The sequence below is a fragment of the Mobula hypostoma genome, chromosome 8 (assembly GCF_963921235.1).
Source record: "Mobula hypostoma chromosome 8, sMobHyp1.1, whole genome shotgun sequence".
Lineage (NCBI taxonomy): Eukaryota > Metazoa > Chordata > Chondrichthyes > Myliobatiformes > Myliobatidae > Mobula > Mobula hypostoma.
This window is the reverse complement of record NC_086104.1, coordinates 129511563-129524102: the sequence shown is the minus strand read 5'-3', so window position 1 is coordinate 129524102 and position 12540 is coordinate 129511563. Positions and strand designations below refer to the sequence as shown.

Sequence of the window (12540 nt, the reverse complement as noted above, 5' to 3'; positions counted from 1 at the left end):
ACTTTGCTAGATGCAGGTCAGAATTTGAGAAAGCTTTTGATCTTAACACTGGTGACCAAAATGCTAAATGTTCTATATTCACAACCTGCACATAGTCACCGTTAAGGTAACAAACTCATTCAAATTCACAGTAAACAGTTTCTACTTTTGTTTTTTTTAAATGAGGAAACAAGCTAATGACAAAAAAAAGCAGCTGAATTTATATATACCTCTCTAACATTTTAAGAGAATAAGTTGTTTTTCACATTCCAAATAAAAGATACTGACAGACTGCTTGTAACCAGAATTTGTGGATGATTTTTTGACATCAAGTGTCCGAGCTTCATTTCAGTAACTGTCTAGACTAACTGGTAGCCTGAATTGGGGACAGTTCATAACCGTACATGCAGAGATAGAGAACAGAAGGCTGAATGCACCATAAATACCAATAGATCTTTCCCAAGATCATATCTGTACAGATATTTACTTCCAACTTTGATTAAAAGCAATGACAACTTATACATACAGACTCGTGCCAAAAATCAACATATTAATGACGTTCCAATTTTGGGACTAAAATTTCTATAAAGTAACACTCACCAAGCATATCTTCAGACACTGGGGTACGCAGGATATCGCCAGTAAATTCACAACTTGTTTTCTTCGCATCAATACCAGAAGTACCTTCAAACACCTTTTAAAAGGAATAGAAAGGAGAGTGTACTGGTATCGGTATGCCTCACATTTCACTGACTCACTGGATATGATTTTTTGCCAGTGAAAAATATTACCGATTTGCATTATATTACCTTGAACAAAGAAAAATCAAGTGTATGATACAACTGACATCACCAGGAGCACAGATTTTAATACAATTATGCAGGAGGGAAAAAAAACCCTCAGCTATTTCAATATCAAAATAGATCGAGAGAATAGACAAACATTTTTACCTGAGGCAGAAAGGGCTAATATGAAGTGGCATAATTTTAAAATGATTGGACGCAAGTATAGGGCAAGTCTTTTTTTTAAAAAGCACAGAAGGTGTTGACTGCGTGGAATGTCCTGCCAGGGGTGATGGTGGAGGCAAATACATTAGTGGTATTTAAGCAAATCTTAGATAGGCAAATGTTGGAAAAAAAGGAGGGTGATGTAGGAGCCAAAGAGCCTGTAACTATGCTATCATACTCTATGTACACAGATGTTTGGCAGAAAGAGAGAAAACCATGTAAGAAGAATTATTGTTTAGAGATCAGTAGCAGAAATTAAACTACAAAGACAATGTTAGTCAGTCAACTTTGGAGGAAAATTCTTTTCCCCCTTTTTAGAACCGAAAGCCTAAACTTCTTTCAAAAGCTGAACAAGCTTGTGCACATGCTCACTGTTATATTCCCAAATATTAATCTGGTGTCTTGAATGCTACCCTTCAAATTGGTTATAGAGGAACTCAACGAATTGTCTTTACCTGAACTACTGCTTTCGAACCACTGACTTCCAGTACCTGCCCACTGCGCTTGGTACCATCTGGAAGTGTGAGATGCACAATCTCAGCATACCTGGGAAACTGGAGGAAAATTAAATTACAAACAGCCTTCCAACAATCCTTTACATGGAACAGTTTTACATAACTGTTTTCCTTCTAGTCAGAGGGCACAGACTCAGAATAGAACAGAGATGAGGAGGAAGTTCCTCAGTATATTTAATACAGAGATTAATAGGTTCTTGATTAGTGAGGGCATCAAAGGGCTATGGGGAGAAGGAAAGGGAGTGGTGTTGTAAAGGGAAATATATCAGTCACATGCAAATGGTGGGGCAGACTCATTAGGTCAAATGGCTTAATTCTGCTGCTGTATGTCTTATATACAACCTCATCCAGTATTATAGTATCAAAGAAATCTCACCAAATGATTCCTTCTAATAAGACAAACATTGTCAATTTAACATGAATGTGCAAATTCCTAATATGGCAAAGTGGGACTCAAGCACACAAGATTATTAATCAAGTCCTCTAAATGATTACTTTTGCAACTAAACTACTGCACTTTCACACTGTTGAATCAGCAAAGGAGCTCATTTTGACCCTCAAAAGAGCATTCGTATTTGACTTTACAGTATACCATAACTTTCCTATTGCAAACCTGCAAATTAGTTATTTTCAAGTACAGATTAATTACCTTTAACAAGTTCTTGCACACTACACTTCAACCATCCACTCAGACTACAGATTAAATATTAAAAACATCTTTATAACATGAATTTCCTCACACTGACCAACCTATTTGCTAACTGTTAAATTCTGAATCTCACTTTTGGGCCTCTTCTTCATCTTCTGTGTTCAAAGTCAACCAATCCCCATTTTTAAAAAAAAACGCTAACACAGAACTAATGATCTTCATAACATATATCATCTTTCTTCAAGTATTCAACATTCTCGGAAGCTATCTACAATCCTATTTTCTTCCCAGCACACCTGTATCCCCCTCCCTTCCCCACACACATGGCAGCTGTAGTAATGACTGAGTTAAATTAACTTAACCCCTCCACCCCCACAACCTCCTGATGCATCATGTTTCTCTGCTTACTACATTACCAGTCACTAACCTCATCCAGTATTAAAGTAACTTGAAATTTTACCAAATGTCTACCCAGCTTTGGTTTCTGCTGTACAGTCATGATGTGGCACAGAAACAGGTACCACCGTACGCATGTCAACCTTTTTGCACATCTACACTAACCCCATTTTCCCACGAGGTCCATATCCTTCAATGCCTTGACTATACAAGTTCCTGCTTAAACATTTCTCAAATGTAATAATTGTAACTGATTCCACTAATTCCTCTGGCAGCAAATTTCAGCCATCAACTATTCTGTGTAAAAGCTGAGCCCATCGCCAGGGAGCATCATCACAGGAAAGCAGCATCCATCATCAAGGACCCTGTGATGAGAATACACATAAAATTAAGATGTTTGCTGGCCTGGGTTAGCATCAGTGACATCAGCAAGTGGTCTGCCACCTGTCCCCAGGGGAAGGAGAGATAAGGAACAATGGAGCAGCGTCTGGAGATGTGTAATGAAGGGACAGGGGAGAGAGAGCTGTCTGGAGCGGCTCCCCCCTTTGAACCTTGAACTGTTTGAAGTGATGGACAGGCGATACCCCAGCAGGGGGATAAAAAGGGACCGGTTCGCTAAGGCAGGACACACACGCCACCCGAGGTAATGAGACCCTGGAAGCGGTACGCCTCTCACGTGTCGGTGGGAAGTACCAGACAACGGCCAGGGTGGAAAGGTACGATCAGCGGGAACCCGGTGTGTGTCCGCCCTTGCCTGGGTGCCGGGTTCACTGCAGAGGATCGACCGCATCTGGAGGAGGGGTCACAGTCGGTGACCTCAGGTGACATCACCAAGGACCAGCCCCAAAAGCTGCTTGTGAGCCATATCGCCGGTCTGTGAGTGAAACCGTGTCTGAATGATCAGTTGTTCCTGTTCCCTCTCTCTCTCCCCCCACGTTGTCCATCGCCATGGCAACGATTACTGCGAACTGAACTAAATTGGACTGAACTGTTGTGTCACTTTGAAATTTGGTCATTTACCCCTAGTCAACGATAGAGCTTGATTGATGCTGTTATCTTAATTCTGTGCACATGTGTGTTTATCATCGCTGAACTGTTGCATTTATTATCCTTTCGATTACTGTGTTGCTTGTTTCTTTAATAAAACTTTCTTAGTTCTAGTACTCCAGACTTCAACTGAGTGATCCATTTCTGCTGGTTTGGCAACCCAGTTACGGGGTACGTAACAACCCCCACCACCCAGGCCATGTTCACTACCAGCTACTGCCATCGGGAAGCAGATACAGGAGTCTCAGGACCTGCACCACCAGGCTCAGGAAAAGAGCTTCAACCTTCAGGCTCTTGAACCAACCCAACACTGAATGGACTCTATGTACTCATTTTCAAGGATTCTTCATCTCATATTCTCGATATGCGTTGCTTGTTTTTTGTTTACTGTGAATGCCCACAAGAAAATGAATCCTAGGGTTGTATATGGTGACATAAATGTACTTTGATAATACATTTACTCTGAACTTTGGAACTTTGAACAAATCTCCTTTAAAGCTCCTTCTCCTCACCTTAAATCAATGTCATTATAATAGAATAGATAATCAACATATTTTTCCCCCCAACTATACCTCTCAATTTCATGTACGTCTATTAGGTCACCCATCAGTCTGTCTTGCTCCAGAGAAAGCAATCCAAGTTTGTCCCACTTCGCCTTATAGGTAGTACTTTCTACTCCAGGCAACATCCTGGTGAATCTCTTCTGCACCCTCTAGAGCCTGATCACATCCTTCCTATAGTGTGGCAGGGAGAACTACACACAATTTACCAAGTGTGCTTAATCAGTTTTTTGTAAAGTTTCAATATAACATCCCAACTTTTATATTTTATACAGTGAGACAATATATGGAGAAATGGACATGGAACTTTTGACATCTTCATACCTTTCTTGACCATTCTGGCATTACGTCTAAAATGGAAAGGTTGCTGACATTTAGTTGGAAGTAAAAGAACAGATTAGCTGCAGAAGTCAAATGTGGCTCTTCACCTCACCACTGATGAGTTTGTATTATGCAATCTCACATGGAAAACGCAAGCAAACATTGGAATCAACAGAACACAGAGTTTGTAAAAGCAGCTGTTGAGAGGGGCAGGTGGAAAGAGAAAGGATTTGAAGTAAAAAAAATGTTTTAAGTAGGATACAAAGTTGAATAAACATAGATCAACTAACAGTGAGACAGCACTTCAAGTTTCAGAAAACAATGTTATTGAAAAGGCATATTTTATCCATCAGATCATCTCTTAATTATGAAAACAGACATAGCAGTTGGACAGCTTCTGGTGTTTGAATAGGACAAAGATTGAGAGTTCTCGGGCAAAAATTAATTCTAAAAGATTTTAGGCAAAGATCAAAATAAAATGCAGTAACACCCATATCTTAATCAGTGATTAAAGTATACCATTAGAGCAGAACATGCTGACAGAGATTTAAGAACAGGACATGGATGGGATTAGGGCCATTACTCACATGAAGGATAAAAGACAGGATAAGATAAACATCTCCATTGAAATGTCTATGTAAATCTACAAAGAGAAAATTAAACTCAGTACCTTTACTTGATCCAGGATTACAAGCGGCCCATTAACACCAGAAACCGTTTTATAAGCTGCAAAGTGGAAAACTTGATTAGTTCTTCTGTTAAATATTACAAGATCCAGAATTTAGTTGTGGGGTGACAAAGTACATTTGCGCAATTTTGATACCATTTCTGCAATCTAAAATTATCACAGGAAGGATTAAAAGAATCACAAAACCTTTGTAACAGATTGTTTACAAACTGTGCATGCAATGCTGCACCATCGCATTATTTTACAGTTGCTACAGTGTATATAGATAGGTCATCAAGATTCAGAATTTTTTTTTAATTTGGTGACTTGCATCAGAATTTGTTTGGAACATTAGCGTGATGTCAATGCAAGTGCAACAAAGACAACTGACTGTCAGTAATCATTTAATAACATGGAAAAGAATACAAACTTGTGGGCTCCACATTGGCTTGAAATTCCGGCTTCACTCCACTTTGACTGCATTAAATATAAAAGTCAACTTGACAGAAAAGCTGTGATCAAATTGCAGCACACACTGTTGTGGATGTTGACAGGTTCTTGATTAGTCAAGGTGTCAAATATTACGGGGAGAAAGCAGAATGGGATTGAGAAGTATGATAAATCAACCATTCATTCATTCATCAGGCAGATCAGCCTCAATGGGCCAAATGGCCTAATTCTTCTATGTCTTATGGTCACACAAAAATGTTTCCTATTCAGTCAGTATTTTTTTTGAAACATTTGGGTAAACAGCTCTAATTATTTACGTTAAGATTCCTTGTCATAATTCACAGGTTCCATCATTAATTATCTCAATCAGCAATGTTAAATTGCTTTTATATATTTCTTTTACACTGTTCATTTGGAAAAATATTAAAATTATTGATATTTGCTTTGGCGTGACGGAAGTGCAGCAACATGAACAACCGATTGTACAACAGATGCCTTCTTTTTGAAAAGATACAGCAAGGTATGATAAATCCGTTTAGTACAACTTGATTCTATTGCTAGCGGTTGAAGAAAACACTGCAACAATTCAGAATTATGATGCTGAATGAACAGAAGTCAGAGACATGGAGGGCAAATTATATTGGGACAATTCCCACATGAATGATTATCCCTATCATGTTCTAGCAAAGCAAAATTTCTGTTTCAATATTGTATTCATGCAAATTTATATTGGCTTTGCTTCTGACAAAGATAGGATGGCAAGTACAACACACATGCAGACCAGAGTCTGTTCATTTCACTCTGGCCTTTATGAAATATATGGTATATTTTTTTCGAAAATCACCCCAACTTTTATTCATTTTGATGATTAAACGGATGTTCACACGTGACAATATGTGACATTTTGGCAAGTAGAAACCCACACCCATATCCACCTCTGTAATAATCTGGCTTGCCCACCTCCCAGACTCTACCAAAACTCAACATAGTGTAAAACACACAAAAAGGCAACGGCCAACAAGGTTAACTCCTGACTCTATCATAGATGCTGCCTGGTCTGCTGAATATTTCCAACATTTCCAGTTGCCTTTTGCTGCAGTGAGTGGGTGCTCGTTTCCTGAAGGCACTGCAGAGGGTGCAAGGGACTACGTGCCTGGGGGAACCATCGCCTCCCCTATCCGTCTATTGCCTAGCGGACACTACGAGATGAAGGGATTTATTCTGGGAGTAACGGAAAGCTGTCCGATGCAGATCCATACAGTTGCTCCAAAGCGGATTCCCCTTCAACAGTCCCTGACTGGAAACGCCAAGTGCCTACCCGCTGTCAATCCCTCCCCCTCCACACTGTGCAACTCACTCAGCCTTGGCTGCGACATGTAGTCCCGGCTGACAGCCCGAGCGTGCTCTCGGGAGGCCAACGACGACCCCTGGGCCATTACGTCGCCCATGGCTCCATTCACCATCCGACCGACCGCTTTCAACGCCATTTTGTCCCTTGCCCCAAGAACCTCACACCGCGCATGCTCCCTTATCTTACGTCCTCCCGGGCCCCCACGCGAACCTGCCGCGACAACAAAGCCCAGAGCGCAAGCGCAAATGCGGGGCACGCCTGCAGTCGCTGGCGCGCATGTGCAGTCTGCTATCCCAGGTGCTGAAAGTTTACCCAGACCACATCGGTCTAGCCAGAGATGAATGTAGATATAGGCAGGGACTGATGCCCCTTAGGAAACTGTACCGACAGTAGTTGTCTTAGATTTCTTCACTTTAGAGCACAGCATTTTATTGTAGACAGTGTACCTGGAACTAAGATTCCGAAACCATTGCCATGAATGATTTTCTAAAATCTCAAATGTTAACCCTATTTCCCTTTCCACAGATGGTTACTGATCTGAGTGCTTCATGCATTTTCTGTTTTTATTTCAGATTACTAACGTCTTTTTTAATTTTCATAGAATTATGAAATGAAAAATAATTTGATATATTTGATTCAGTAATGCCTTCAAGAAAGAGAATCTGTCACGTTACCCAATCTTTCCATCTGTGACCTGAAACACAAAGCTGTCGTGAATTCTTAACTGCCATCCGAAATGGCTTTGCGCAGATTGGGAGTACAATAAATACTGCCCTCAACAGCCTTTCTTGAGAAAATTTAGTTAAGGTGAAAAGATGCCTGAGCTAGCCTTTACTAAGCACAATGTGATGAAGATGGGTTATAATCCAATCATTTAAAACAACATGATTGTTTTCACAAAAAATTACACTGCTCTTTTTTGTAAATTCCATTTAACCTGCTCTGAAGTATATATTTTACATATAATGATAGGCCATTTGGTTGTTCGAATTCAATTTATTTCAACTTTTAACTAGCACCAACAATCTTATATACAAGTAAAGCAGTTTTTTGTTACAGTTCTATGCTTTTGTCATTTATTATTCACACTGAGAATGAGAAGAGATTAATTTCATAGTTCAGACTTATTTGATTGTTTATCAACTTCTTTTAAAATTCATTTGAAATATGATACAAGATAAAATAAAGATTAAAGATTAAATCTAGCTTTATTTGACATGTGTGTGCATAGTACATGAAAACATTGAAGCATGCAGTTAAATCCTTTTTTTCTTTGCTTCTCATGATTACATTAGAGGACAGCCACAAGTGTTGACATGTTTCTTGTGCCAATACCCACAACTTACCATACTCCCTGTGTATCTTTGGAATATGGTGGGATGGCCAAGTGTTAAGGCGTTCGTCCAGTGATATGAAGGTTACTAGTTTGAGCCTTGGCTGAGGCAGCATGTTGTGTCCTTGAGCAAGGCACTTAACCACACATTGCTCTACGACGACACCGGTGCCAAGCTGTATCGGCCCTAGTGCCCTTCCTTTGGACAACATCGGTGGCATGGAGAGGGGAGACTTGCAGCATGGGCAACTGCCGGTCTTCCATACAACCTCGCCCAGGCATGCGCCCTGGAAACCTTCCAAGGCGCAAATCCATGGTCTCATGAAACTAACAGATGCCTATATATGGTGGGGTGGGGGGACTGAATCATCTGGAGGAAACCCAGGTATTCACCAGGAGAACAAACAGAAGCAGGAATCAAAGTCCAACAGGTGATCCTTGACTCTGTAAAGTAGTGTTCCCAAATTATGTTGAGAAATCCCCTTTTGAGGGGTATTACTAGAGATTCATAAGGTTTTAATGCTATCACAAAGTAAGTTAGAAGGTTCATAAAAATGAAATAAAAACATAAAACATACGAAATAGAAGCAGGATTATGCCACTCAGTCCCTTGAATCTGCTTTCCCATTTAGCAAGACCAAAGTTAATCCTTTCCGTCAGTTACCATTTCCCATTATCCCTTGATTATATTAATATCCAGAACAGTAATCTATCTATCTCTATGCACACGATATCAAAAGACAATTTGGAAAACTTTGCATTAGAACCAATTTTAATAATATTTTTATTAGTTTCTACAATAAAAAAATAAAGAAGTTTGTACAGAATGAAACAAAGGTATTGAATATACAGATCATAACAGTTAAAAAAAAGCACCCATGGTCGAATCATATATAGTTAGTTACCACCCCACCCTCCCATTGTCTAACTCCAAGCCAGCCTTGCAATATATAGAAAAGTTAATCAGAACTTTTACCTCCGCAGAGCTGTGTTTATAAAAAAGATGATATATTGCCTACTACGTAGGCTATAATATGTTTACACATCAAAAACTGTAAATCTTAACCAAAAGAAGCTGGAAGTAAGGGATTTATATACAGAAGAAAAAAAGGGGGATGGACCTCTAATCTAAGTGGGAATTATGAAAATATTCAAGAAAAGGTCCCCACACCCTTTGGAACTTTATGTCCGAATTAAGAAGTAAATAATGACTCTTTTCAAGGTCTAAGCAGGACATAATGTCTCTGAGCCATTGAGCATGAGTGGGTGGGGCAGCATCTCTCCACCTAAGGACTGTGCGTCTGGCCAAAAGAGAGTGTACAACATTTAGTCGGACTCAGGTGCAGGTCAACCTCTCCCGAGGTGCCGAAAAGAGCAATCAGAGGATTAGGTTCCAAATGGTAATTAAGTATATGGGATAAAGTTAGAAAGACATCTCTCCAGTACTTCTCCAAGCCAGGGCAAGCCCAATACATACGAATAAGGGAAGTCTCACACCCTTTACATTTGTCACAACAGGGACTAATATCTGGATGGATATGCGATAATTTAGTTTTAGACATATGAGCCCAGGACCAATTTTTGAAGTTACTGAAAAACAAAAACAAAATGGCAACTCTGCAAAAAAATTACAATTAATGAGTAATCAAATATTTGCTCTTACAATATTTCTGGACCAACTGCATTAAAGAAATAAGTGGCCATGAGATGGCAGCACCAACTGTGGTTGCCTATACTTGTGCTGTTAAAGAAAATTATAATGCGGATTTATACAAAGAGCATACTTGTTTAACTTTAATACAAGATTTTAGCAATGTTGCAGTCAGTAATGTTATTCATTTGCAAACATTCCACTTCTGTCACTTTTTATATTTAATGCATATCTACATTGCCGTGTAACAGCAGTGAAAACATTTTTGAAATTGTTCATTAATTTTGTCATGTTGCAACACAGCAAGGTTCTGGACGTCACATAATTATACCTCATGGAGCACTATCTCTTCACGCTTTCCAGTTTACAAATTTCTTTCTCCAGAATCAGAATCGGGTTTATTATCACCAGCATGTGACGTGAAATTTGTTAACTTGGTAGCAGAAGTTTAATGCAATACATAATATAGAAGAAAAAATAAGGAAATAATAATAAATAAATCTTATTCAGTATACTTTATACAGTATATGTATATTAAATAGATTAAAAATCATGCAAAAAACAGAAATAAAATATTTTTTAAAATTGAGGTAGTGTCCAAGGGTTCAATGTCCACTTCGGAATCGGATGGCAGAGGGGAAGAAGCTGTTCCTGAATCGCTGAGTGTGTGCCTTCAGGCTTCTATACCTCCTACCTGATGGTAACAGTGAGAAAAGGGCATGCCCTGGGTGCTGGAAGTCCTTAATAATGGACACTGCCTTTCTGAGACACCACTCCCTGAAGATGTCCTGGGTACTTTGTAGGCTGGTACCCAAGATGGAGCTGACTAGATTTACAACCTTCTGCAGCTTCTTTGGGTCCTGTGCAGTAGTCACCACCCCCCACCCCCCACCCACCCCATACCGGACAGTGATGCAGCCTGTCAGAATGCTCTCCATAGTACATCTGTAGGTTTTTGAGTATATTTGTTAACATACCAAATCTTTTCAAACGCTGAATGAAGTATAGTCACTGTCTTGCCTTCTTTATAACTGCATCGAAATGTTGGGACCAGGTTAGATCCTCGGAGATCTTGACACCCAGAAACTTGAAACTGCTCACTCTCTCCACTTCTGATCCCTCTCTGAGGATTGGTATGTGTTCCTTTGTCTTACCCTTCCGGAAGTCCACAATCAGGTCTTTCATCTTACTGACGTTGAGTGCCAGGTTGTTGCTGCGGCACCATTCCACTAGTTGGCATATCTCACTCCTGTACGCCCTCTCGTCACCGTCTGAGATTCTACCAACAATGGTTGCATTGTCAGCAATTTTATAAATGGTATTTGAGCTATACCTAGCCACACAGTCATGGGTATATAGAGAATAGAGGAGTGAGCTAAGTACTCACCCCTAAGGTGCAGCAGTGTTGATCATCAGCGAGGAGGAGATATTATCACCAACCACACAGATTGTGGTCTTCCGGTTAGGAAGTTGAACATAGAACATAGAATAGTACAGCACATTACAGGCCCTTCAGCCCACAATGTTGTGCCGACCCTCAAACCCTGCCTCCCATATAACCCCCCACTTTAAATTCCTCCATATACCTGTCCAGTAGTCTCTTAAACCTCACTAGTGTATCTGCCTCCACCACTGACTCAGGCAGTGCATTCCACGCACCAACCACTCTCTGAGTAGAAAACCTTCGTCTAATATCCCCCTTGAACTTCCCACCCCTTACCTTAAAGCCATGTCCTCTTGAATTGAGCAGTGGTGCCCTGAGGAAGAGGCACTGGCTATCCATTCTATTTATTCCTCTTAATATCTTGTACACCTCTATCATGTCTATCATGAAGTTCCAAATGCAGAGGGAGATACAGAGGCCCAGGTTCTGCAACTTCTCAATCAGTACTGTGGGAATGATGGTATTAAATTCTGAGCAACAGTCGATGAACAGCATCCTGACGTAGGTGTTTGTGTTGTCCATATGTTCTAAAACTGTGTGGAGGGCCACTGGGATTGCATTTGCCATCAACCTATTGTGGTGATAGGCAAATTGCAGTGGGTTCAGGACCTTACTGAGGAGGAGTTCAGTCTAGTCATGACCAACCTTTCAAAGCATTTCATCACTGTCGATGTGAGTGCTACCGGGCGATAGTCATTAAGGCAGCCCACATTATTCTTCTTAGGCACTGGTATAATTGTTGCCTTTTTGAAGCAAGTGGGAACTTCCGCCCGTAGCAGTGAGAGGTTGAAAATGTCCTTGAGTACTCCCGCCAGTTGGTTGGCACAGGTTTACAGAGCCTTACCAGGTACTCCATCAGGACCTTCTGCCTTGCTAGGGTTCACCCTCTTTGAAGACAACCTAACATCGGCCTCTGAGACAGAGATCACAGGGTCATCAGGTGCAGCAGGGATCTTCACAGCTGTAGTTATATTCTCCCTTTCAAAGTAGGCATGGAAGGCATTGAGTTCATCTGGGTTTCACTTTGTAAGAAGTAATGTCTTTCAAGCCCTGCCAGAGTTGTCATGGCCCTTTGGCCCACAAAGCTGTGCCGAACATGTCGCTACCTTAGAACTACCTACCTCCAACCTCATTTGAAATTGTCTCTTCACCCTTGAAGTAGACCTCCAC

General features: G+C 40.5%; 1 protein-coding gene across 1 annotated transcript in view; it reads right to left on the bottom strand.

The window, feature by feature from the left end:
- The window catches only part of LOC134350952 (V-type proton ATPase subunit B, brain isoform), a 45323-nt gene extending 38192 nt beyond the window's left edge, over nucleotides 1–7131 (bottom strand). The window contains exons 1-4 of the mRNA XM_063056824.1: nucleotides 6949–7131; nucleotides 5145–5200; nucleotides 1442–1540; nucleotides 580–673 (exon numbers count right to left, since the gene is read on the bottom strand). Coding sequence (XP_062912894.1) covers nucleotides 580–673; nucleotides 1442–1540; nucleotides 5145–5200; nucleotides 6949–7078 — 379 coding nt within the window. The 5' untranslated portion in view covers nucleotides 7079–7131. The remainder of the gene's footprint in view (nucleotides 1–579; nucleotides 674–1441; nucleotides 1541–5144; nucleotides 5201–6948) is intronic.
- Nucleotides 7132–12540: the final 5409 nt, after the last annotated feature.